Source organism: Typha angustifolia, chromosome 4 (genome assembly GCF_048772165.1).
Source record: "Typha angustifolia cultivar Huaian chromosome 4, ASM4877216v1, whole genome shotgun sequence".
Lineage (NCBI taxonomy): Eukaryota > Viridiplantae > Streptophyta > Magnoliopsida > Poales > Typhaceae > Typha > Typha angustifolia.
Genome location: NC_133242.1, coordinates 6,347,947 through 6,375,485, shown reverse-complemented (window position 1 = coordinate 6,375,485; position 27,539 = coordinate 6,347,947). Strand labels below are relative to the sequence as shown.

The 27,539-nt window shown below is 38.7% G+C and overlaps 1 protein-coding gene and 1 pseudogene across 4 annotated transcripts in view; both read left to right on the top strand.

Annotated features, from left to right (window-relative positions):
- LOC140758772 (ATP-dependent zinc metalloprotease FTSH 12, chloroplastic) overlaps positions 1 to 27,539 on the top strand; it is a 71,971-nt gene that overhangs the window by 41,091 nt on the left and 3,341 nt on the right. For all 4 annotated transcript variants that reach the window (XM_073095064.1, XM_073095061.1, XM_073095060.1 and 1 more), the window contains exon 17: positions 15,963 to 16,070. In XM_073095064.1, coding sequence (XP_072951165.1) covers positions 15,963 to 16,070 — 108 coding nt within the window. The remainder of the gene's footprint in view (positions 1 to 15,962; positions 16,071 to 27,539) is intronic.
- LOC140758773 (uncharacterized) lies at positions 2,066 to 5,566 on the top strand (annotated as a pseudogene).

The window sequence follows — 27,539 nt, the reverse complement described above, 5'->3', positions numbered from 1 at the left end:
TATCATTAATAGTAGAAGTCATACCGTCCAACCAATGAAGCACGGACACGGACACGACATGATACGGACATGGTGACACAGCATAAGACACGGTGAAATAAATAAATAAATAAATAAAAATATATTATTGATACATCTAAAGTAAAAGTTTGCAATCTAATAATGTTAAATACATATACATCAAGCTATAAGAACTAAGAAGTATCATTCAAAAAACTAAGAAGTATCCATCAAGCTGTAAGAACTAATTTAAAGAGAAAACAAAATTGAAAGACAATCAAAAGTGTACAAAATTCTAAAAGGTATCAGATTATTATTACAAGCCCAAAAAGTGCAAAACATGTCCAACTGTCCAAGTAACTGAGTTTCACAGAAGTTTAGAAACTAACAATCATTACAAAATAGCAACATAAGGTAGATAATTCATCTTCAACTGCCTCATTGCCTTCATCAACAAATATTATAGTCTCCAAATCTAGTTTATCAATTGAGAGATCAGCAAACTCCAACATTCCTTCACCATTAAAGGAAAAATAAGAATCTCCTCCGACATCTCACATCTTGGTCTCCTCTTTCAAATAATCTGGAGACCAACTTGATAGAAGACGAAGATTAGTATGCACATATACTAAAATTTCAGCTTTCTGTAGAGTTATCCTGTTCCTTTTCAATAAGTGGATGAAATAATAGGTGCTCTAGTTCCTCTCATAACCTGAAGAAGAGCAAGGTTGCCCAAGTAACCTAAGTGCTAAATTCTGAAAAATAGGAGCAGAAGCATCATGAGCAACCTACCACATGTTTGGATCAAACTCATTTTTATCTGCTATCGAATCATACTCGGCAAAACTTTTGGTTGATGTGGAGAAACTAGTATACTGTTGGTATGCCATTTTTCGTTCTTCTGCATTTGGAAATAACTTTTTTAAGCATTTATTTCTCATATTAGAAATTTCCAAATCTTTATTGGTAAACGATTTGGATCCTCTTGAATCTATGATAGAGCTATAATACCTATTAACATAAATCATCTAATTAGTAAACAATAGCAATGAAAGAACAATAAAATTTTTAATCATAAGAAAGAGGACTATAGAAATTAAATTAATCTTGGATTCAAAGAATGTGCTAAGCAATGTAATGGTGTATTGCTTTTGTCCTATCTATCCACTAGGATCTTGTGCACCACTGAATAAAATAGATTCCTCGCCTTCATTCTTGTTTTCATACATAAATATGACTGTCTTCATCTTTTCAATCATTGTTTCTCATATTTTATATATCAAATGTAAGCATGGTTTATCTGTGTCTGCAATCCGTAGCATATTGTATATAGGCTCTGTGAAGGCAAGTATATATTCAATTCTATCCCACCAAATGTCATCGAGGACTTTATCTTTGACAAATTGTGCTTTGCCAATATCATCTTCCCTATAAGAACTCCATTTATCACTGATTACCATTGATTGAAGACCTTTCTTGATCTTTCTAAATTTTTTCAACATTATAATCACCGAAGTAAAGTGAGTCTCCGCAATAGCAAGCAATTTTAAGTTGACAAATTTATTAAAAATAGCCAATCTTATTGAATGTTGCGTGATGAAATTTTTTATGCACATTACATCCCCTGCAATTATTGAAATCCAGCTACACTCATCAAACACAATCTCATTTGCGTCAGTATTTTTTGCTGCACATGTTCTTCAAAGCTAGGTTGAGAGTGTGAACTACACATGGAATCCAAAAAATGTGAGAAAACCTTGCTTCAAGAAGCATCCCTGCTGCCTTACAAACAGGTGCATTATCTGTAACCACTTGGACTACATTATGAGGTCCAACCTCTTCAATAATTTTAATGATCAAATTAGAGATAAAAAATTTGTCTTTATATTCTCCTTCACAATTCACAGCTCTCAAGAACATAGGCCCACTTTCAGTCACCGCTAAAAAATTTATAAGCGGTCTCCTCTGTGCATCAGTCCAACCATCACATACAATACTCACCCCTTTTTCTCCCCATGTGCTTCTAATAGGATTTAGCAACATTTCAATATTTGCTCTCTCTTGTTGAAGTAGTGTAGTTCTCAACATATTGTAGCCAGGGGGCACAAATCCAGAAATATTATTATTTGCTGCAAATTGAAAGGCTCTAACATAGTGAGGGTTTCTTGCCAGATGAAAAGGCAACCCAGCTGAATAAAACATTCTTGCAATCTCACAATATAATTGATTGCGAGCACCAGAATTAAATGACTTCTCAATAGGTGCCATTCCTATTGCTTTTTTTTTTCTTGATGTCCCTCCCATATCAAAACCTACACCTCCAACTGAGCTACTAGAAGATGCCGCTTGTCCAAATTTTGGCAAAGGAATTTGTTTAGGCATCGAATTTTTAATTCTCATCTCGATAATATCAACAACCCTTTTCATTTCCATAACATGTTCACTACTCACTTTTGGATAACCTCTAATTCCATGTCCACTAATTTTCAGCAAATGAGCCTTTACTCTATAATATGATCCCTTATAGACTTGTTGACAATAATTGTATCTAAAATTATGATTTTCTCCACCTTCTCCCAATTTCTCTATCTTAGTAACATATCTCCACAAAGGAGCATTATCATCCACAGAAGGTGCAGTATTTTGATTAGAATCAGGCTCTGAAGCATCGACACCTCTCCCAGGAAGAGGTGTCCGTGTCCGACACGTGTCCAGAGTTTCCTTATAAAAAAAAAAAAAAGAAAATCGGACACTGTTGGGACACGGGCGGGGATACGGGTGGTATTTTAGATATTGTTTAACGGGTCGGGTCGGGTTCGATCGAATGTTATTAACTCGGATCCAAACCCGATAATAAAACCTTACCTTCACTGTTGAGCGACGGAATCGTTCGAATCGATCGAAGCCCTAAATCCCTCGAGCAGTTGCCGAGCGACGATCCGAGGCGCGACGGGCTGCTGAGCGAGTGCGACGGCCGACGAAGCGAGTGCGACGGCCAACGGAGCGAGTGCGGCGAGCTGAGCACGGCGAGGACGCAGGTTCTTCTCTCTCCCTGTCTTTGTCTCTGTCTCTCTCTCTCTCTCCGTCTCCTCATCCCTCCCTCCCTCCATACCCTCCCTGTCTCTGTCTCTCTCTCCCTGTATCTTCTTCCCTCCCTCTCTCTCTCTCTCACATTCTCTGTCTCTTCCTCCCTCTCTCTCTCTCTCTCACATTCTCTATCTCTTCCTCCCTCTCTCTCACTCTCTCGCTGTCTCTTCCTCCCTCTCTCCTTTTCTCTCATTCTCTCTCTCTCTCTCTCATTCTCTCTCTCTCTCTCGGTGTTTCACTCTCTCGCTGTCTCTCTCTTTCTGTCTCTCCCTCCCTGCCCTCCCTGTCTCTGTCTCTCTCCCTGTATCTTCCTCCCTCCCCCTCTCTCTCATTCTCTGTCTCTCTGTCTCTCTCTCGCCGTCTCACTCTCTCTCTGTCTCTCTCTGTCTCTTCCTCCTCTCCCAATCTCTCATTCTTGCTCTCTCTCGCTGTCTCACTCTCACGCTCTCTCTCTCTCTCTCTGTCTCTTCCTCCCTCCCTCCCTCTCTCTCTCTCATTATCTCTCTCTCTCTCTCTATCTCTTCCTCCCTCTCTTTCTCTTCTCTCTCTGTCTCACTGTCTCTCTCTCGCTCATTCTCTCTCACTGTCTTTATTATTAAATTGCTAAATTATATTAAAGCTTCTTTAATCTCTGTCTGTTAAATTGTTAATCTGCTAATACATATCTCTTTACTAATGTAGTTTTATTGCGGTTGAAGAGAAATGAATACTGAAAATAATCCTGATTCTAGTCAAAATACTGCATCTTCTGTGGATGATAATGCTCCCTTGTGGAGATATGTTACTAAGATGGAGAAATTGGGAGAAGGTGGAGGAAATCATAATTTTAGATGCAATTATTGTCAACAAGTTTACAAGGGATCATATTATAGAGTAAAGGCTCATTTGCTGAAAATTAGTGGACATGGAATTAGAGGTTGTCCAAAAGTGAGTAGTGAACATGTTATGGAAATGAAAAGGGTTGTTGATATTACCGAGATGAGAATTAAAAATTCGATGCCTAAACAAATTCCTTTGCCAAAATTTGGACAAGCGGCATCTTCTAGTAGCTCAGTTGGAGGTGTAGGTTTTGATATGGGAGGGACATCAAGAAAAAAAAAAGCAATAGGAATGGCACCTATTGAGAAGTCATTTAATTCTGGTGCTCGCAATCAATTATATTGTGAGATTGCAAGAATGTTTTATTCAGCTGGGTTGCCTTTTCATCTGGCAAGAAACCCTCACTATGTTAGAGCCTTTTAATTTGCAGCAAATAATAATATTTCTGGATTTGTGCCCCCTGGCTACAATATGTTGAGAACTACACTACTTCAACAAGAGAGAGCAAATATTGAAATGTTGCTAAATCCTATTAGAAGCACATGGGGAGAAAAAGGGGTGAGTATTGTATGTGATGGTTGGACTGATGCACAGAGGAGACCGCTTATAAATTTTTTAGCGGTGACTGAAAGTGGGCCTATGTTCTTGAGAGCTGTGAATTGTGAAGGAGAATATAAAGACAAATTTTTTATCTCTAATTTGATCATTAAAATCATTGAAGAGGTTGGACCTCATAATGTAGTCCAAGTGGTTACAGATAATGCACCTGTTTGTAAGGCAGCAGGGATGCTTCTTGAAGCAAGGTTTTCTCACATTTTTTGGACTCCATGTGTAGTTCACACTCTCAACCTAGCTTTGAAGAACATATGTGCAGCAAAAAACACCGAGGCAAATGAGATTGTGTTTGATGAGTGTAGCTGGATTTCAGTAATTGCAGGGAATGTAATGTGCATAAAAAATTTCATCATGCAGCATTCAATGAGGTTGGCTATTTTTAATAAATTTGTCAACTTAAAATTGCTTGCTATTGCGGAGGCTCGCTTTGCTTCGGTGATTATAATGTTGAAAAGATTTAGAAAGATCAAGAAGGGTCTTCAATCAATGGTAATCAGTGATAAATGGAGTTCTTATAGGGAAGATGATATTGGCAAAGCACAGTTTGTCAAAGATAAAGTCCTTGATGACATTTGGTGGGATAAAATTGAATATTTACTTGCTTTCACAGAGCCTATATACAGTATGCTACGGGTTGCAGACACAGATAAACCATGCTTACATTTGATATATGAAATGTGGGATACAATGATTGAAAAGGTGAAGATAATCATATTTATGTATGAAAACAAGAAAGAAGGCGATGAATCTATTTTTTATTCAGTGTGCATAAGATCCTAGTGGATAGATGGGATAAAAGCAATACACCATTACATTGCTTAGCACATTCTTTGAATCCAAGATTAATTTAATTTCTATCTTATGATTAAAAGTTTTATTGTTCTTTCATTGCTATTGTTTACTAATTATATGATTATGTTAATAGGTATTATAGCTCATCATGGATTCAAGAGGATCCAAATCGTGTACCACCGCATAAGGATTTGGAAATTTCTAATCTGAGAAACAAATGCTTAAAAAGGTTATTTCCAAATGCAGAAGAACGAAAAATGGCATACCAAGAGTATACTAGTTTCTCCACATCAACCAAAAGTTTTACTGAGTATGATTCAATAGCAGATAGAAATGAGTTTGATCCAAACATGTGGTGGGTTGCTCATGGTGCTTCTGCTCCTATTCTTCAGAATTTAGCAGTTAGGTTACTTGGGCAACCTTGCTCTTCTTCAGGTTGTGAGAGGAACTGGAGCACTTATTCTTTCATCCATTCATTGAAAAGAAACAAGATAACTCCACAAAGAGCTGAAGATTTAGTATATGTGCATACTAATCTTCGCCTTCTATCAAGGAGGTCTCCAGATTATTTAAGAGAGGAGATCAAGATGTGGGATGTTGGAGGAGATTCTTATGATTCCTTTAATGGTGCAGGAATATTGGAGTTTGCTGATCTCTCAATTGATGAACTGGATTTAGAGACTATAATGTTTGTTGATGAAGGCAATGAGGCAGTTGAAGATGAATGATCTACCTTATGTTGCTATTTTGTAATGATTGTTAGTTTTTAAACTTTTGTGGAACTCAGTTACTTGGACAGTAGGACATGTTTTGTTGATGAAGGCAATGAGGCATTTGATTGTCTTTCAATTTTGTTATTATCTTTAAATTAGTTCTTACAGCTTGATGTGTACTTCTTTTTGAATGATACTTCTTAGTTCTTATAGCTTGATGTATGTATTTAACACTATTAGATTGCAAATTTTTACTTTAGATGTATCAATTTTTTATTTTATTTATTTATTTATTTATTTATTTCGCCGTGTCCTATGTCGTGTCCGTGTCCTATATTTTCAAAATTTGCCGTGTCGCCGTGTCCGTATCGTGTCGTGTCCGTGTCTCGTGTCCGTGTCTCGTGTCCGTGTCCGTGCTTCACAGGAATCAGGACTATTTTCAGTATTCATTTTTTTTCAATCGCAATAAAACTACATTAGTAAAGAGATATGTATTAGCACATTAACAATTTAACAGATAGAGAAGCTTTAATATAATTTAACAATTTAATAATAGAGATTAAAATAACTAACATAAATTAAAATAATTTAATAGAGAGAGAGAGTGAGACAGCGAGAGAGAATGAGAGAGAGAGAGACAGCGAGAGAGAGAGAGAGATAGAGAGAGAATGAGAGAAAGGGAGGGAGGAAGAGAGAGAGAGAGAGAGATAGAGAGAGAGACAGCGAGAGAAAGAGAATGAGAGAGAAAGGGACAGAGGGAGGAAGAGACAAAGACAAAGACAAAGACAGAGAGAGATAATAAGAGAGAGGGAGGGAGGAAGAGACAGAGAGAGTGAGACAGCGAGGGAGAGACGGAGAGGGAGAGAGAGAGAGAGACGGAGAGAATGAGAGAAAGGAGGAAGAGATAGAGAATGAGAGAGAGGGAGGGATGGAGGAAGAGACGAAGAGAGATAGAGACAGGGAGGGAGGGAGAGACAGAGATAGGGAGAGAGAACCTGCGTCCTCGTCGTGCTCAGCTTGTCGTGCTCGCTTAGCAGCCCGTTGCGCCTTGGATCGTTGCTCGGCAGCTGCTCGAGGGTTTTAGGGCTTCAATCGGACAATTCGTCGCTCAACATTGAAGGTGAGAAAACGACGATTTGAGTTTTAGGTTTTATTATCAGGTTTAGATCCTGGTTAATAACATTTGATCGAACCCAACCCGATTGTTAAATATTATCTAAAATACCGCCCGTGTCCCAACAGTGTCCGATATATATATATATATATTTTTTTTTTGGAAACTCTAGACACGTGTCCAACGCATGTCCGTGTTAGACACGGACACCTCCTAGGAGAGGTGTTCGTGCTTCATTGTGTCCAACTATTATTTATTGTTTAGCATTTTATATTATATGCAATTGTTGGTTATAGAAAGTTGAACTTAGGAAAATGCATTCCAAGCTTATTGCGGTACATAAATTATGGACTAATCTTCATTTAACAATTTGCATGAAAGAGATATCTTTCTCCGTCCCTTAGATGATTTGCATGTTAAGAGGAAGTTTGGAAGGGTTGTTTTTGAATTTCATTAGTCTAACAGAAACTAAGTATATACACCCTTGCCAATGGCCTATCTGTATGAGATATGCCAAGTGATATGGCTAGTGTCTTCTGACAATAGCCTAAAGGATAGATAGAGGGATTGAATGAGTGATGTTGTGAGTAGATTGATAGAGGGAGGGGACTATTGATATTGAAGGGAGAACAATTGATGCATGATCAAACCATATGAATAAAAAAGAGAGGAGCAAGCACTTTCCATACTTCGTCGGTGCAACATCAACAAATTCGCTCACGATCAAGTTACAACCTAAGATCTATGACCATATTATGGATTCAGATTAACGTCTCCAGAAGACCAATGGTTGGAGAGATTCGAAATGGAGGGGTAGAGAAGATCAAACACCTTACCATAGAAGAAGCTAGTGAATGAAGCAGAGGAAAACGGAGCTAGAAGGTCTGCCGGTTTGAAGGAAAAAACCGTCCGCTCGACCCATTTCCATTAGATAACTTATGAACCCGGTCTTGCAAAGGGTTTCTTTTTCTTTATTCAACTCAGCCTGACCTATTTAACTAATCTTCTTTGTATCCTCCATCCAACAAAACCCTAGTCCATCGGCGGCAGCAATTGCTCTCTCTCTCTCTCGGCTCCCCACCCTCTCCGTCCTCCCCGTGATGTGTCTAACTTACTGAGTTGGCAGTATTGGCATGAGACGGATTGCCTGATATGCACAATGTGTTATGACACAACTTGGGGGGGACTAGTTAGTTGGATCGAGTCCTTTTATTTTATTTCCTGCATTGGGCTAGGTTAAGTCATGAGATATTTGATTGGGTTGAGCCATGTTAAATTCTGCACTATGTAATTGAGCTCCTTAGTTATGGGCCTATTTGACTTGGGTCTAGGGTAGCTATCAAATAGTGTGATGAGTACCTACATTGGGATATTGGAGAATCACCTAATTTAGCTTTTACTAGTTATCTCTCTCACCCCCTCCCTTTTTTCCCTCCTCATTCATCCTAGCCATCGTCGCCAGCCACCATTGAGGCATTGCCCTCCCTTCTTGTCAGTCCAAGCCCCCTCCCCTTCCTCGAGGACCGGACCCCATCAACCCCATCTTTCTCCTTTCTCCCCTAAACCTACCTTTTACTAGCTCCACCCACAGAATACCTAAAGAACTCTAGAGATTACCTCAAGCTGGTCTGTCATCTCTGACCAACATCCACTTTTTGATCAATATCTCACTATCTAACCATCCGATTCTTGCAATCTTGGATTCATTGGAAAGCTCTCTTCGAGAGCGACAACGTTCTATGCCGCCGCATTTCTTAGTCCTTTTTTTTTAGTGCTTCGACCCGAAGCGATAGCTTGACGCGTTTTCAGTGGATAAGATACCCAAATTTTAGATTCATCCAACGGCTAAATTGTCCAGAATCAACCTCTAAAGTTCCACCCAAAATTTGTCTTAGCCTCAAATTGATTCCACCATTACCAAGCCCCTTCCACCTTCCTCACCAAGTCCGAATCACAACAATGGTATCGGAGCTCTCCTTTTTTGGACCATGACCACCACGAGGGGAGTGGCTAGTCAACAAGTTGTTGCAAAGGTTCTTGTCGAGGGTGGACCACCGATAGGTGCTGCAACATCAATAGAGGCCAAAGCCACTACGAGTATGTCGGGTTCGATGCAAGTTGGAGGAGCTCCACCACTGAAAGCCCCTGAACGCACCACCACCCTCCTTTAGAAACTTCTGGAGCTGCAAGAGAAAATCTATGAGGAGATAGGAGGACTACAAGAAGATATCTAGGCCCTCGTGTTCGGTGGGCATGCGCAGGACCAAAGGCCACCAGCCACGGCCAAGGTGACCGCTAACCAACCAACAATCCTCTTTCGTCCTAGTCGTCTGCACATTGGGGCGATGGAGTTGTGGCCATGTCATAGCCCTGGAAGCTTGTAGAAGCCATGCGGGGCGACAGAGTCTTTGCAGCCACCTGCCGTGGTCAGGACTGCCTTCAACCATGTTGAACCACTCTTTCACCTTCTATGCCTTAGGGTGTTGTACCAGCCCATAGTTGGGCAATAAGAAGGGGAAGATGGTTGGGGGGCCGCATGGCACCATGGGCATGCATAGGAGCATTGAGGGCCACCGAACCCTCCCTTTGGCTCAGCCATGGCATGGGCCGCCAGCACCCTGACTAGACCACCCCTATCTCACCCTTCTAGCCCAAGACCACCTCGCTAGCAATCGGATAGGCCAGGAGGACCCAAGTGTTGGCCCCGGTTGGACTCGGGACATGAGCTGGAGCAACGTGCAATACCGAGGCCGCCACGGCCACTAGTAAGGGTAGGAGTTGTAGTTGCCCAACCAGTGGAGCCCTCACCTCCCTTGATGGCGATTTGAGCCACAATAGTTATGAGAATAGATGTGGAAAAGAATTGTCACAACCCAAAATAGGAATCATGACCGGCCTTCTAACTCGAGCCCGATCTTCCTAAGAAGCCCCTTGTCAATGAAGTTATGGGTGAACCCGGTGTCAATCAAGATTCTCATTATGGTTTTTTTGACTACACCGTTCACGCGCAAAGTCTTTAGCGCGGTTGTCCCTGAATAGGCGTGGAGGGAGATTTTGGCTATCATGTCCTCCACGGGTTGCTCCTCAGCTACTCCTCCTTGCTGTCCAGCCACACCTTCATCTTCAACTGCAATCTCATTCTCTACCTCCAATCTATCTATTAGCATCACCGATCTTATCGGTTTAGCGCAGCGATGTCCGGATACAAATTTCTCATCACAACGAAAGCATAGGCCTTTGACTCTTCGTTCTTCCACTTGAGCAGGTGTGAGTGCTCGACCTGGATCTCTAGGTGCGTACTTCACATCTTGGGAAGGCTTCAGGGTTGCTCGAGTAGGCACTATTGCAACAGCGGTTCTTGGTATGCTGGTAACATATTCTACCGCTATGGTTGGTTGAACTGGATTACGGCTTTTTTGGCTCGTCCAGTTTTGTTTGAGGTGTAACTTCATGGCTCGATGTTTGTCTTCTATGAGTACTACATCTTCGAAGGCCTCTTTTAAGGTTCTAGGCTTTAAAGCCCTCAAGTCAGCTTGTATGTCTCCCCTCAGTCGAGAGATGAAGGTGTTGCGAAGTTGATCCGTCCATGAAGGTTGGCATCGGCTACTTATCCTCTCAAATTATTTTTGGTACGCACCAACTGTGGTCCTTTGCACCGTGTTTGAGCGGAGAGCATTGAAGTCTTCATATTCCGACGCTCCAAATCGCCGCGTGATATTGGTGCAAAAGTCAGCCCAAGTTTCAATCGTCTCATGGGCATTGGTTGCACACTCAAAATTTTCTTTTTATCAATACAAAGGTCAAAAAATGATCAACTAATTAACATAGAGCTTCTATACGATTTCATGAAATTTAAATTGTTATGATAATAATCCAATAATTTCAAAAGATACTATCATCAAATATATATCTTGCTAATTCAGTTCCTCTAGAAATTTCTTGCATAATTTTCAGCATTCGAATCATAATTGATCGCCTATATAAATTATCAACGGTATGTAAAGGATCCGAGAACATGATGGCTGTGAATCTCTATGATAAAACCCAAAGAAAACACGAAAGCCCAAATAGTAATCAAATCGTAAAATACATTGATAGAAGAAAAACGGTACTCAATCTTCAGAGTACTCAGTAAGTGGCTTCTTAAATTCTTGCAAAATAATAAGTCCTCATTTGTTAGACGCTCAACAAGTAACCCACTCTACTAATAATATGTCTAATAACAAACATCAATATGTGATACATATAGTAGCAAAAAAAGAATTATAATAATAATATACAAGCTGTCTTGAAAAATAAATAATTTTCTTGTCTCTTATATTAAATTTCAAAATCCATATATACTAAATTAGAATCATAAATTATTCATATTAAATTGAATAAATTAATATAAAACGAATCAATCTCCGTTAAAAGTGTATTTTCAATCAAATCATAAATCATTTATAATATCTCATTTTAAATAAATTAATATAAAACAAATCAATCTCTACTGAAAATATATTATCATGGAAATTGAATCATAAATCATTAATAATATCTCAATTTGAATAAATCAATATAAAAGCAGTCGATCTCTGTCAAAAGTGTACTATCATGGAAACCCGCAAAAACTGATAAAATGTCATATTATCTCATTAATGGGTACTTTGACCCGTGGCCACATCGCACTACCTAGTCACCATCGAGATGGCGCCCGAGACTTTTCTAGATAGTCGATCCATCACAGTAGATACTATACAGTGTCCTACTGACTTTTCCACTAGCCATTAAGAAAGATTAGAGTGACCAGGATAAAAATCCAAGAATCTTTTTCTTAATCCCGCCAGAGTCACTTGGTAGCACGTCGCAATATTACATTCCAAAAATCTTTTTCTTGGACTTTTCTTCTTGAAAACAAATTGGGTTCCAGATTTCACTTTTATCAGTATTCAACTATACTGATTCATTCTGAATCTCAAATATCAAATTTCTCAATCACCAAAATTCTCAATTCTTCAAATACAATATATACACGAATAATCCATAAATTCAAATACTACTATTTCTTCCAATATATATAAAATATAAAACATTCTTAATAGGTAAAAAAAAAACGAATAAATAATAATCTAATATTTAATCTTGCAAAATTTTACGTCTCAAAAATAATATTTTATCATATTCTAAAAAAATAAAGATCTCTTATATTTTTCTTATAGAAAATAAAATATATTAGCAAAAAGATTTCCTCTGTTATTTTCTAAAAATAAAATATAATAATAAATATTTTTTTTTACAAATCTGAAATTCCTTTAAATTTAATTCCAATTTATATCTTATAATCTAAAAATAAAATAATATTAATTATTTTTAGGAATTCGAAATCCATATAAATTGAAATATTCCTAATTTATATCTTATTTTCTATAATAGAAATAGATATTAATTATTTTCAGAAATCTAAAAATTCATTTAAATATAAATATTCCTAATTTATTTCTTATTTTCTGCAATAAAAATAAATACTTTGAAATCTGAAAAATAAGAAACAATAAAATCCCTTTTTTTTTCCAAGAATGATAAATATGAATTTTCTAAAAAATACAAAATCTTAACATTTCTATTTTTTTATTGAAAATCTTTAAAACAACGAATTTCTTAACTTCTCGCATAATTGACATCATCATATTGTAAAGTTTCTTATCTTATAAAAGTAAACAAGATAAGAATAAACATAAAGAGATATTTACAATTCATCAATTCTATTTTTATATAATAAGAATTTAAGAAAATATGAGTGGGAACTTGCCTCTCAATCCAAAATAATTTGATTTTTGCATCCTAATCGTAATTTGCACGAACCCCAAAGCACTTCATGATTGTTTTCTCTTTCCTTTTCTTCTCTTTGGTATGATAAAAATCTTTTTCCCTTTATTTTCTATTCTTTTTTTTTCTCGGTACTATAGCATTACCGCCCTAATTTCTCTCCTAAAAAAATCCCTTTAGGGTTTTCTTCTAGGCCCCTTTTTATAATTGAAAAAATATATAATAAGAGTCCTATTAGAATAAGGATTCTAATATCTTAAAGATATATCTAAAATTTAATTTAATTTAATAAAAATCCTAAAATATAAAAGATAAAGTAAAATTTCTCATTATCTAAACTATATATATCTATTTATTTTATTTATTTATGTTTTAAAATTTTGGGTTGTTACAAGAAGGGGGAGGAGTAGGCGACTAAGGTGAGTGGCTAGTTGAGGAAGGTTAGAAGCGGCGTTGTTGGGGAACGAGAGAACGAGAGAATGAGAAAGAAGAAGACAAAGAAGACAAGAGCAAACTCAATTCATTCAATAATGATTCCATAGTTGTCATCCACATTTTTGAAGGCTAACAAAACAATTCAAAAATGGCAATTATTAATCCTAAAATAGTACATTTTCGCCGATCGCGTTCGAACGCACATTCTGCGTTCTCTGTATGTGCAAATGTGATGCAGGCATTCGCAACCGCGTTCGAACGCATATTTTGTATTCTCTGTATTTGTAAACCTGATGCAGGCGTTCGCAAACGCGTTTGAACGCACTCCACCTGCGTTCGAATAATTCTATGAATTAAACACTAAAACACCCTATAAGTGTATCCATGCTTAAGACACCCTGTAAGTGTATTCATGTTTAAGACGAAATCGGTGAAGTCCGAATCGTATCATATTGGCTGTAGATCTATTTCATGTGATTTTGGGCAGCGACTAGATGAACCTTGAGACTTCGCAATGCCTTATCTCGATCACATAACACCTCGTCCACCTTGATTTGGTCAGCTCGGCTCGATGGAAGGTAAGTGGACAATGTGGGTGGCGGTTGGCCATACACGACCTCGAACTATATCATACCAATGGCCGAGTGATGTGTCGTATTGTATGACCACTCAACCCATGACAAATAAGACAGTCATTGTAGTGGTTTGTCTCCCACGAAATATCACATGTATTGCTCTAAGCAACGATTTAGCACCTCGGATTGGCCGTCCATTTGCGGATAATATGTTGAGCTCATGCAGAAGTGCATGTCTTGGAGAGCAAATATTTTCTGTCAAAATTAACTAACAAATATAGGGTTATAGCCAGAAACAATTGATTTTGACATACCAAGCAATTTGGCCACGTCACTCATGTAAATCTTTGCAACCTTCTTTGTTGTGTACAGATGTATTAAAGCCGAGAAGTGCTCATAGTTGCTGAGGAGATCTACCATAACCATGATCTTATTGTGACCTCTCACCATGGGTAGACCATCAATAAAGTCCATGCCTACGTCTTCCTGAACTTACTCGGGGTATCGGTAGTGGTTATAACAAGCCGGTTGGCTTTGCTGATTCAGTTTTGGCTCTTTGGCACACTTCGCAAGGCCGTACACATGCCTGCACATTTTTATTTATACCTGACCATATGTAGCTTTGGGAAAGCCATTTATAGATGTGTAACACCCCTTCATGACCAGTTGATGGTGTGTCGTGGAAGTAGCTCATCAACTCTACTCGCAAGTCAGTATCCGCTGGAACAACTACTTTGTTGTAGTCTAAAATGAGTCCATCTCTCACTATAACCCCTAGCTTACTGTTTAGTTCGTCAATAAGGTCGGTCATCATCTTCATGGTGTTAGGATCTTGCTTATATGCCTCATGCAGCCGCTGGAAGAAAGGAAAAATCGATGCTGAAATCACAGCTAGCTCAGCTGAATTTGGTTGGCAGGAAAGAGTGTCAGCGGGCACTGTTTTCAATCCTCTTTTTATACACTAATTCATAGTCATAACCAAGAAGTTTGATAGACTTTGTTGATCAGTGCGTATAGTAAAGTGACATCTGATGAGATACGGTCTCCACTTGGTTATCGCATGAATGATAGCGGGTATCTCCCTTTCATAAGTGGATAATAGCTGTAAACGCTTTGAAAGGGCCTTGCTCATATATGCTATGGTCTGTCCTCTTACATTAGAACATCCGATGAGATGCCAATTCATTTGTACTCAATAACAAAGAGTTTAATGAAATTGGCCAATGCTAGGATCAAGGCCGAGATCATAGTTTTCTTCAATTCATCAAATGCTGCATTTGCCTTGTTCGTCCACATGAAATCACCCTTTCATAACAAGGCCATGAGTGAGGCCGCTATCTTGTCATAGTTTGTTTGAGGCCTAAGAAGCCACATAGCACTCTAGTCTTGGGCAACAACTATTCTACCATGCTTTGAATCTTCTTTGGGTCAGCTTCAACTCCATTTTTAAATATGATTGACCTAAACAGTCCACTCTCTGCTACCCCTATGAGCACTTGGAGTCCTTGTCTTTCAAGTAGTGGTACCCCAATATATTAAGGACAATCCTTAGATGTTGTAAGTGCTCTTCAACATATTCTGGGCTGGTCATTTAAAGAATCGCCCATTTGATTAATGAGGTATCATATTTACAACAAGCTAGATGTCAGTTGGAAGTAATTTTTGCAACTAAGCACCTCATGTTGGTAAAATATAGTAACGAGCAAAAATAATAAAGTTTAGAATCATTTAGTGTAACATGATTACCTAGAAGAAACATTACCATTAGTTGGTCCCTTTTGAAGCTTAACCAGCTCTTTTAAGGTTGAACTAGTGTGATAGTGACAACTAAAGATGAGTATATGTTTTCAACCTTCTGTAATTGTTTAATATCTTGAGCATGAATTTATGGATTTCCTTTTGCAAAATTACGTACTAGAGTGTGCTTTAAGTTTCACTTGTTTTGAGTTTTGTAATTATGTCATAAAAAAATATTCTCAAGTTTTCACATCTCTGACATGACAGTATATTGATGAGACGGAAGAAATGGCCATGAATGGCTTATTGCAGAACAAGCATATCTTAGAGATGATTGCCAATGAACTCGTGGAAAAGTCTAGAATAACTGGACTGGTATGTGACATCAGATATTTGCACTCATTCTTCATCTTTTGAATCTCGTTTTTCTTTAGTTTTGTGACTAATAGCAAATTGCAGAAAAATTCTTCATTAAGTATCTAACTGCAATAGGTTCTCAGATAAGTTATTTGTTTCTATGTAGTTCTATCCTTATTCTTCTCAAGAAAATATGTTTTGCAATGGCCAATCTGATCTGGAGAGCTATACAAAGGAAATATCACAAAGAAATGAACTGCAGATGCTGCAAAATAATTTTGGCTGAGAGTAATTGAACGGAGGCTAAGATGCAGAACTAGTGTATCTAAACACCAGTTTAGTTTTTATGCAAGGTTGATTGACTGTTAAATATATGTACTTACTGAGACTAATGATATAGAGATATCTAGGGGAATTGGGGAAAATGATTTATTACATACAAATTTGTTTATCTAGAAGAAGCCTATGATAGGTTTGTAAGGAAAATGTGGTGGGCTCTAGGGAAGTAAGCAGTATCTAGTAGATATATTAATTTTGTCAAATTTTATGTAGGATGCAATTGCCACTAGTGTGAGGGTAATCAAAGGAAAGAAGCAATTTCCTTAAATTCAAAACCATAGTCCATAGTATTGTGCCAATATTTCACCAAGGATGGTTGTGTCGACACACGGCATGTGCCGCAGCACTTGTTGGTCGTGCCTCAAGAGAAGGAGAGAAAATGAGAAGGGAGGAAGGAGAGAAAAAGAGGAGGGAGACAACTCACTCACCTTCGCTCTTCGACCTTATTGTTGCCGCTCGTTGCAGACCTCGTCGTCGCTCGTCGTTCGCATGCTTGTGGTCGATGGCGAGTGGATCACTGTTAGGAGGGGTGCCGTGCGGCACTCCTCACGCCACGTGCCAGTACATCGCCAGTATGGTAACTGCTGATGGGCGGGTGCTGGTAGTAAGTAAATCACCCGCACATGCATTTCTTGATCTCATTATATGATCAAACTACATATAAGCCGCATAAGTAGACAACATATGCAATATGCATCCGCATATACTCCATGTTGACCTCATACTATTGTACAACCAATAGATATGGACGTACCCACAAATATATAAAATACTAAAACATTTGATTATTGATATATTATTGCCTTCTTTATTATGCTTTTAAATATTTTATATGTACTTGGATATCAATAATCAACATACGATAGTTGTTAGAAACATTTTTGTTTGCTTGGGTAAACATATGATAGAAAATTTTTACTACTTTGCCCATCTCGTGCACTTACACGACTTTTGATTCAACTTATTAATAGTCTTGATAAATAAGAATTTCTAGCTGGGGCATTTGAACGTTATGCAGAGACTAATTTGGGCGTTTGAACGACAAGAAGGACCATTTGAATGCCTGAATCGTGTTTGCACATACAGAGATATTGTATTATGATTATTTTTCTTAGTTGTTTGGTAGTTAGGCTAATCTCTTAATACGTGGAAAGCAACCTTATTAGTTTTTCATCAAAGGAATTATCATTTTGAATTTATCTTCTCCCCTCTAATCTGAAGCTTCTCCCTTCTTACTCAATCCCTAGCCGCATGTCTTCTTGCTGTCGGTTACCTCTAGGCTCTTTCGTCCATCAAAACCGTCCATCCTCCTTTGGGCAACACCTTCTTTCCTACCTTCCTTCATCCTATAACACCTCGTGCAAACCCTATCTATAACCCATGTCCACTCCATCTCCACCTTCACCACCACCACTCATCATTTAACACATCTACTAGATCTTTGCCAATTTTTGCCCTAACTACAGTAGAAATCTGTAAAGGAGTAAATATCAAAATTATAGATCAAGAAGTTACGGAGCGAATCCAACTAGCTTCTGAATCTTTTGGTTACGGGAGAATATCTAGTGATTATTCTCCTTTGACTACGCAGACTGTCTTTTTGTACCCAAGCTTGAACTGATTATCGAAATCGGGTCATAACAAGTGGTATCAAAGCCACCGTTCCTTGGACACTATGCCAACAACTAGATTCATAGCGTCGAGACCTAATAAAGGCACCTCTATTGAAGGATTGGCCACGGATGACGAATCTCAGCACACCCGCTCGGACTTCTCCTTTGACTTCTTTTGTCAACTTATATCTGATGAAGATGTTTGCGGACATGATGGAGACACAACAAGCTATACAAGCCTCGATGGAAGCAATGACTCAAATACTAATGGCGCACCAAGGAACACGGCGGCAATCGAGCTCCACACTCGCACTCGGGTTGCACCACCGATGGAACCACCCCTTCATCAAAGGACTCAACCTCCACCACTCTATGCTAGACCTAAAGAAGGCTATGAGGGCTTCATGGGAGGGCCAACCCATAAGCCTCTTGCTACCCATGCCGTAAGAAAGGCGTACTGAATCGGCAATGATTTTTCACCACAATCGAAGACTAGTTTTGCCTCGCCACGAAGATGATGATGAATAGGTGGACTATGAGGAACCAACGTCCCCTCGATATCATCCTAGGGTTGCTGGAATGAATCCAAGAGAAAAGAGGCCCAAACGACATGAAGAAGAAGATGGCATTCGTGCGGGGATCGTTTGTCTCAACTTTCCACCATTCAACGGAGGTGATCTGCTCGATTAGGTCTATCGAGCTAAATAATTCTTCGAATATCAGAGAACACCTAATGCACAAAAGGTGTTGTTAGCATCCTTCAACCTTAAAGACATCACTATCCGATGGCCAAGCCACGAATCAGGCTCAACCCTTTCGGTCGTACCAACACTATTTGCATTTGATCTGGGCCCTCTGGTTATGAAGATTTCTAAGCTGCCCTAACCAAGCTGACTCTAAGGACTATGGTGAGGACGTATTAAGAGGAGTTCGAACGTGTGAGCTTCGATTTCGGGGTTAGACGGATTCTTGACTCTAGAGCACGTTCATTAGCGGCCTTCAGCAGGACATGCAAGCGGAAGGAAAAGCCGCCAAGCTAGCCACCTTGCTTGAGACTTTTGCCACAGCTCAAGTGATGGAAGAGAGGCTTAGAGAGCTTCTAATGACAACAAAAGGGGATTAGAGCACCACAGAGGCCAGAGAAATATCTCAGCAAAATGCAATCGTACACCATGTGCTGGCGGGTCTACCAAGGACAACAGATGCAAGGCCATTTCTATGGCCACAACTAGAGGTGAGAGGACCTCCTTGAGCCCTCATGAGAAGGCTAACACAAGCCCTAGTTGAAGAAAGAAGAACAAAACGGATGTTTCCATTGTGATGATAAATTCACCCTAGAGGATAAGTGTGCTTGACCGGCGGCCTTGGTAATTGTATTGGATGAAATCGAAGACGTGGAAGAAAGGTGAAACAGTGGAGGATGAGCTAGGGGACCTTATTGAAGACTAAGAGCCTTTAGAGAATAGTGAGGAGATCCATGCTGAGATCTCCATGCATGCCTAAACCAGTGCTAATGCACCAAGAATGCTTCAAATTGATGGCACCATGAATAATCAAACGTACAGATTCTCATCGACACCGGGAGCAGTCACAATTTCATGGACAAGTATGTGGTGGAAAAGATAGGCATGGCTAAAAAGGCTGCCTCTGGGTTTGATGTAGACTTGGACACGGCACAACACTCCAAGTAGACAACCTATGCTGAGAAGGGGCTAATATTGTGTTAGAATTTGAGACAATTTCTTTACTTTGGCTAATATTAGCCCCTTGTAAGCGGAAGGAAAAGCCGTCTCCAAGGCAATTCCTTTACTTTGGATATTCACCCTTTGGCCTTACAAGGGGCTAATATTGTGTTAGAAGCTCAATGGTTGCAAAGTTTGGGTTCGGTGACCTTCGACTTTTCAAAGATGTGGATGGATTTCAAACAAAGTGGTAAATTAGTGTGGTTTGATGGAATCCTATCATGACTTGGAGCCCAACTCCAATTGATGGTGGGGCTGCCAAGGGTTGACTGCCATGGCCTTTTAATGCAACTCGTCAAGAGCCAAGTGGACCACAAAATGGAGGAAGGAGTGCCTGCTGACTTGACCAATTTGTTGGAGTTTAGCGAGGTGTTTGAAGAAACACGTTCCATGCAACCGGCTCGACCCTAGGACCACCACATTTAGATATCTCCTGGAGCTGAATCTGCTAATGTAAGACCTTACTAGTACCCATTTGTGTAAAATGAGGAGATCACAAAGCTTGTTAAAGAGATATTGGATAGCGGAATCATCTAATCAAGCCGGAGCTCGTACTCATCACCGTGCTCGTAGTGCGGAAAGACAAAACAATGATTTTTGCGTAGACTACCATGCACTCAATGCCATGATAGTAAAACCCTATTCTTGTCGTTGAGGAACACTTCGACAAGCTTTCGGGAGCTTCTTACTTCAGCAGTTAGATTTGCATGCCGACTACCAACAAATTCATGCGAGGCTTGAGGATGTGCACAAGACCGTATTCCGCACACATGACAGGTATTATGAGTTCAAGATCATGCCCTTTGGACTTATTAATGCCCCTTTCACCTTTCAAGGGTTGATGAACGGCATCTTTAGGACATTACCATCATCTCTCATAACCCTAACCACGTCATCAACTTCCATCATCCACGTCCATTTTGTCATTTTCTGATATTTGATCATTATTTTCTCCATATCTTTTGATCTACTTACCCGATTGACGAGATTCTAGTTGCATTGGATTCATAACTTCTAAAGGAACAATATAGTTGAATCTCAGATCATTTCAATGGTTGGATCGATCTCTATTGCTTTTAAAAGTTTCGTGTTAAGTTCTGTCCAAAATAGCAACTCCGATCAACATTCGTCTTCCTCGAGAGCGATTGCAACAGGCATTCCTTGCTCTAAGTGCGCTTAGGCTCTTCTTGCTACTTTTTATCTCATCAATTGAATTCCTTTGTCTATCCTTGTTGGTGTCTCCACTTACGAACATCTCTATGGTATTTTACCATCTTATAGTCAATTTCGTGTTTTTGGGTGCACCTATTTTGTTCTTTCCTAGGTGAACTCAACAAGTTGTCTTCTTGAGCTGCTAAGTGTATTTTTTTGGAATATAATCCTAAGCATAAGAGTTATCATTGTTATGACACATTTGCTTATCGTCTTAGGATGTCCCGCCATGTCACTTTTCTAAAAGAGATATCTCTTTTTACCTTTGATGTCGTGGCTCCCTAGACGTATCCTTTCTAGATCTTCTTACCCCAATCTATCTCCCATCCTCTTGGATATCCTTGGTCCTCACCATCTGCCTCCCATATGCTTGATATTCCTCTACCTATGGACACTCCTTTACTACCTCTATTTGATCCTTTGGGTTGCATTCTTTGTGTCCCGAAACTTTCCAAAGGAGTACCCCTTCCATGACAACTCTACCATACTTCTACACTTGCAGGTGTCCCCCTCCTATAGTTGAGCTCTTATCTCCTGGTAGTGACCCTTTGAAAGTCTCATCGTCTATTGTGATGGCTCCTTCACTCGCTTGTCACTATCTAGAGAATGAGTATCGCCTATCGAATTAGTATGGTTTTCTGATATCTTTCGTTACATAATCTCAGTTTTACACCTTTGCAGCCATCCGTACTATATCTCAGCCCAAGTGCTATCATGAGGCAGTTCAGGTTCTAGAATGGCAACAAGCCATGACAGATGTGCTCCAGGCTTTTTGGCTTTAATACATACTTGGGATGTTATTCCTTACTTGTCCAATATCATGCCTATTAGTTGCAAATGGATCTTTAAGTTCAAGTATCGATCTGATGGATCTATTGCCAGATATAAGGCTTGTCTAGCTGCTCAAGACCTTACTCATGAATATGGGATAGACTGTGAGGAGACTTTTACTCTTGTTGTCCATATGACATTTGTGTGTACTTTTCTTGCTATTCTTTTTGCTCACTTAGTTAATACAAGTTCCTCGATCAGCTCACTATGCTTCTCTCATGTGTATTATTCGATACCTTCATAGCACTATCACTCATTCTCTCTTTGCGCCATTGGCTTTCATCTTGGCGCTGCGAGGTGATTATGATGCAGATATACTAGTGACAAATCTGATTGAAAATCTACTATGAGCTTTTGCATTTTTTAGGACTTTAATTTCCTAACTATAACGCCCAAATTCTAAATACGTGCATGGCACGAGCCCACAGCACATGCAAGGCATCTGACAACTTGGTTAGATTTCGATAATTAAATAAATTTGTATCAACGCCATAATTTTATTCATAACGTCTAAACCAAAAATAACTCAAGACTGCCAACAGCATACAGATAATCTCTAATAGGGCCCTACACAAGCCACAACATATCATCAAGAGTATTTTGCTATTACATATACACAACAGTAGTATATACATAGTTTAACAAGTACAAAGCCACCTGTTAAAACATAAAACAGAGGTAAAGACATTCTGAAATGTCAACTGATATACCATATAACATAACGCATCTAGCATATCTCACTAACCATACTCTACTCTTCATCCACTAGCAAGACCTCTAAGAGAGTATCTTACTTCACTCGTTCACCTGAGTTTTTGGAAAGGAGAAAAATAGAGCCATGAGCTAAAGGCTCAATAAATAGATCTTATCCCAAATCAGTGAAGCCAAACAGAGAGTAAATCATGTATTAGATAATATGAATTAGAAAGAAGCATTATGTCATAAATGAGTATATGAACTCACATATGATGCATAATGACCACTTGAAAATCAGGTATATCAATAATAGTAAAATCATATGAATTTCTCAATTTCTCAATCATTAATGTCATCTTTAAATGTCATCGTCATACTAGACCACTGTGCACAATCAACATTCGGTACCCGGTCTCATAATCCAGCCCGAAGGCTCAGAGCATGCCTTGTGAACCGTTAAGGGTATCTCAATCATATAATCATATCTTGCCAACCGTTAAGGTATTATCATCATCCAGACCCGGGTACCCAACTAGTTGATAGAAACCACATGAGGATAAGTCACCAAATATGTTGTGGTGAACGGCATGTGTCTAAATGTCTGCTGCGCACGTAGACTATTGACCTCAGACGTAAGGGCAATAGGATCGCGACTATGTCGAGCGATCAATCATCTCCAGGCATGCTCTAACCCTCGTGCTCACTCGGGTATCCTCATGCTTTCTACTAACTATCCTATCAATCAGATTTCATATTTTTCTTTTAAATAACAGATCATATGTATATATCTAATATGATAATAAGTCAATGCATAACGGGAATTTAGGTGGAACAGGAATCAAGAAAAAAATGATGTAAAGTAGTCTCCAACCATATAGTCAACACATGCATACCCATGCTACACATCAACTAGGCATAAAATTATAACAGTATAATCATATCTAATCATCTCTATTTATCATCATCATACTCATCCAAGATCAGCCTAATTATATGCATGATAGAAATATGCTCGACTGTAATTATCTCTAGATAAAATCATATAATTATGCTGGAGACCAAAACATGTATGTACATAATATATAATATAACTTAATTTGAGAAAAGTGTCTAGGGGATAAGATTACTCACATCACTGTAATTACCAAGCAACCACTCGTTTATGCTGCTACGACAACGATCATGCCTCGATAGCTAAGTCCATGGGGTCTTAAATAGGAGGGTCAGAATCTGAAATTATTTATAACATATAATGTCAAGTTTTTCCACTAATTAAAACTAATTTGACTAGAAGAAAATTTCTCATTGCAATTGTATACTCTTAATTCCTATATTTGTTTTGTTATTTATTAACCATAATTATATTATCTAATAATGTATATAAAACATAATTATTTGTCTATTATTCTCTTTGATAATTAAGAAAATAAGAATTAAATTAGTGCAATAACTTCATATGAATATATGTACCTAACTCTAATAATTACTATACCTAGCTTGGATTGATATAGTAATTTATATTATAGGTATTTTGCTAAACCTGATATAATTAGATTTATTTACTAACCATGATATAATTAGATTTAATTCATATAAATTAAATACATTAGATTAACTACAATAATTAAATAACTAATAACATAATCAATTATAATTTAAATAGTCCTCAATAATATTTCTAAAAAAACTATGCACATTGCTGGGCCGAGCCCAGCATCTCAACACAGCAGGGGCTGGGCCGAGCCCAACACCTTGCATAGCAGGTTGGTGGGCCGCGTCCAGCACCTTACGCAGCAAGTTGCTAGGCCAAGCCCAGCACCAGTAGAGTGTAACCTGCCCGCGAGGAGGAAAGAAAGGGAGGAGAAGAAGAGGAAGAAGAAGAAGAAGAAGGGGAAGAAGAAAAGGGGAAGGGGGTTGGGCCGTAGGGGAAGGGAGTTGGGTCGTAGGGGAAGGGTACGGCCGCTGGTGGCCACTCAATGGCTAGCCTCTGGTCGGCGGCTCAACCCTCCGACGGCCCTGAGAGGAGACGATAAGAAAAAACTAGAGAGAATGAGAGAAGGAAGAAGAGACTCACCGGCGGGTAGAAGACCGACGGTGGCTCTTCTTGGTGGTCAGTGGCTGTTGGGGCTAGAAGAAGAGAGAGGGAGGGAGAGTTAGAGAGAAAGAGATCGAGAGAATGAGAGGAGAGGAAAGAGAAAATTAGAGAGAGAAAGAGAGAGATCGGGGTGTCATGCGGCGGCGGCGGAGTGGCCGATGGGCTTGGTCCCACCTCCACGTGTCGCCGCAACGTGGAGAAAAGTGGCTGGATGGAGGTGCGTGGCACCTCCACCGTTGCCATAGCATGCACAACATGCTAGGCATGAGGCCGGCCACAGCGTGGCCGGTCGCGTCGTGCCTAGCTAAAGATTTTTTTTTCTACTTGGGTTATTACACTAACACACCAAAAAGTAGAATGTTGTCTCTCTCTAAGGCAGAGTCTAATTATCATAAAATGTGTGCTGCAACAAAAGAGATTGTTTGGCTCTGTTGTCTCCTTAGTGACATGAGTATTCTGTTGCCCCTCCTAATTCCTCTTCATATTGATAGTGACGATGCTAGAAAGTTCATTAAGAATCTTGTTTTTCATAAAAGGACAAAGCATATTGAAGTTGATATGCGCTAACTCGTCTGGAGTACCGAGCTAGCATCGTCATCGCCACAACACTGAGGAGCAGATTGTGGACTTTTTCATGAAGTCTCTTCACTTTTCGCTCTATGAGAACCTAGTTATCAAACTCTCGGTTCATGATCCATCTTAAGTTTAAAGGGTGGTATTAGAATTATATTTATTCATTTATTTATATATATGGTGGCTTTGTATAAATAGGGTTGAGGCTCTCTTACATTTTCACCAAAATCCTCTCTTCTCCTCTCTTCTCCCTCAACCCATTCTAGGGTTAGGTTTTGTATTTGTTTCAATGTCAAACAAATTAGACTAAGGCATATGATTCTTTAGAGAAGATAAAATATGGAAAGTTGTATGATTTGATAGTATCTAAATTGTGATTGGGTTGTATTTAAGAGATTTGAGATTTTTGACTACACTATCGACAAAATTATATAGAACAGAACAATGTCGGATGAGTGGTCATGCTACCAAATCTTGGAATAGAATTTGATAGAAGTTACGACTTGCGGTGCTAGATGAATATGTCTGAAATTTTTTTTTTCTTATGGATAGTAATTGACTATTGCAGTCATAGACATTCTAGCACATTTTTTTTAGGGGTTTAGTCTTTATTTACAATTATCTAACTACTTACGATAATGTATTTCTAAGGCAAATGTTTCCACAATGCCTGTTCCTCAAACTGAAGAGTCATGACCCAAAATTGAAATCATGACCGGCCATGTACCTCACTCAATACACTTAGGATACATGAAGCCTTAAATTGTATTTTTCTAAGTCTTAAAATGACAAGAATTTAATTATGAACAGCTAACTCAAATAAATATAATCCAATAATAAAGAAAAGACCATTGTCATCGATAATATGTCACCAATCAAACTAAAATAACAAATAGTTTAGAATAAAATGTCTAATACAATCGATGGACAAAATAATAAAATCCTAAGTGGAGGTGGAGTCCTAGTGCATTTTGTTCAATTGCCACGTTGATCAATATCAGAAATATTATAAGAGAAAACCCATGAGCCAACAATTATAGCTTAGTAAGTAGAATTCACTTAAAAGCCAAATAAATTCAAATTCATAAACATAACTTTAAATAAATAAAAGTTCAATAATATAAAATGAGAATCTCACTAAGCATGTTTATGATAACAACAACAATAACAGAATAAATTATATCTCATAACATGGTTTGTGTCAATATACTGAATTTCTCTTAATATCAATAATAATATCATATGTCTCAACTTAGGACTGTGCCTGAGAATCCATATCAATTAGAAGTCACCTCAAGATGCACTCGAGTCTTTTCTTTATAGTTAATTCAGTTAGGGTCATCAGGAGGTATCACTATGTGATTAACTTATCCTATTTTTTCACTAACTATAGAGAAAAATTAGAGTCACATCAGAGAGATTTTTATTCTAGCCTGCGGTTGTTCTCTAAGTATGCCAGAGTCACCTAAATGGATCATATACCGATCAAGTATAGGTTTGTTCCTTAGTATCTCTAACCATATCAGAGTCATCTAAACAGATCATATGCTGATCAAGAATAGGTCTGTCTTCTAGATTTCAAGGTAGTCTTAAGTTACCACATAGAGATGCACGAAAAATATCTAGCATGTGTCTATTCTTAAAGTCCTACCACGTATCAATTATATTTTTCTACTAATATTAATGATTATATAAATGATTATATGATACTAAGTATAGCAATGCACTAAGTCTTATATTTTGCACACAGAACATAATGATGCACAAAAATATAATAATGTAATTGCACACTAAATTATATGAAATATGATAAAAAGCATAAAATATAAGACGAATAAATAAAATAAACACATGAGTGAATTTACTCACTTGAGTCCAAGTGAAACAACGAAAATCTCTAGCCCACGTGCTAAAGTCATCACCTCTAATAATAAATAAATAAAATGATTTTTATTTAACCAACATCATGATTTTTGAATTTAAAGAAAACTAATTAAATTGCTTAAATGGGCCCATTCAGGCTCAATTGGTTGGGCTAGGCTGCTGGCTAGCCGTAGCCTACACATTTAGTGCCACAACGGTTTGGGCCTAAGGCCCAAATACAAATCTCATGGACTGGGCTACGTGCTAACCTGAAGCACATACTTGTTAAGTCAAGTCGGGTCGGGTTTTTTGGATCTAAAATCCAAATGCGAACCCAAATAACATAAATGGGTTGGCTCGGGTCGAGCTCGAGACCATCTATGCTTCCTTCCTCGAGGGGACCAACAACCAGAGAGAGGGGGAGAAAGAGAGACACCGGTGATCATCGTTGCCAGAGATCCATCGATAGCACCCGACGGCTTCTTACCATCGCAGCAACATGCTCGAGAATGGAGGAGGTCGA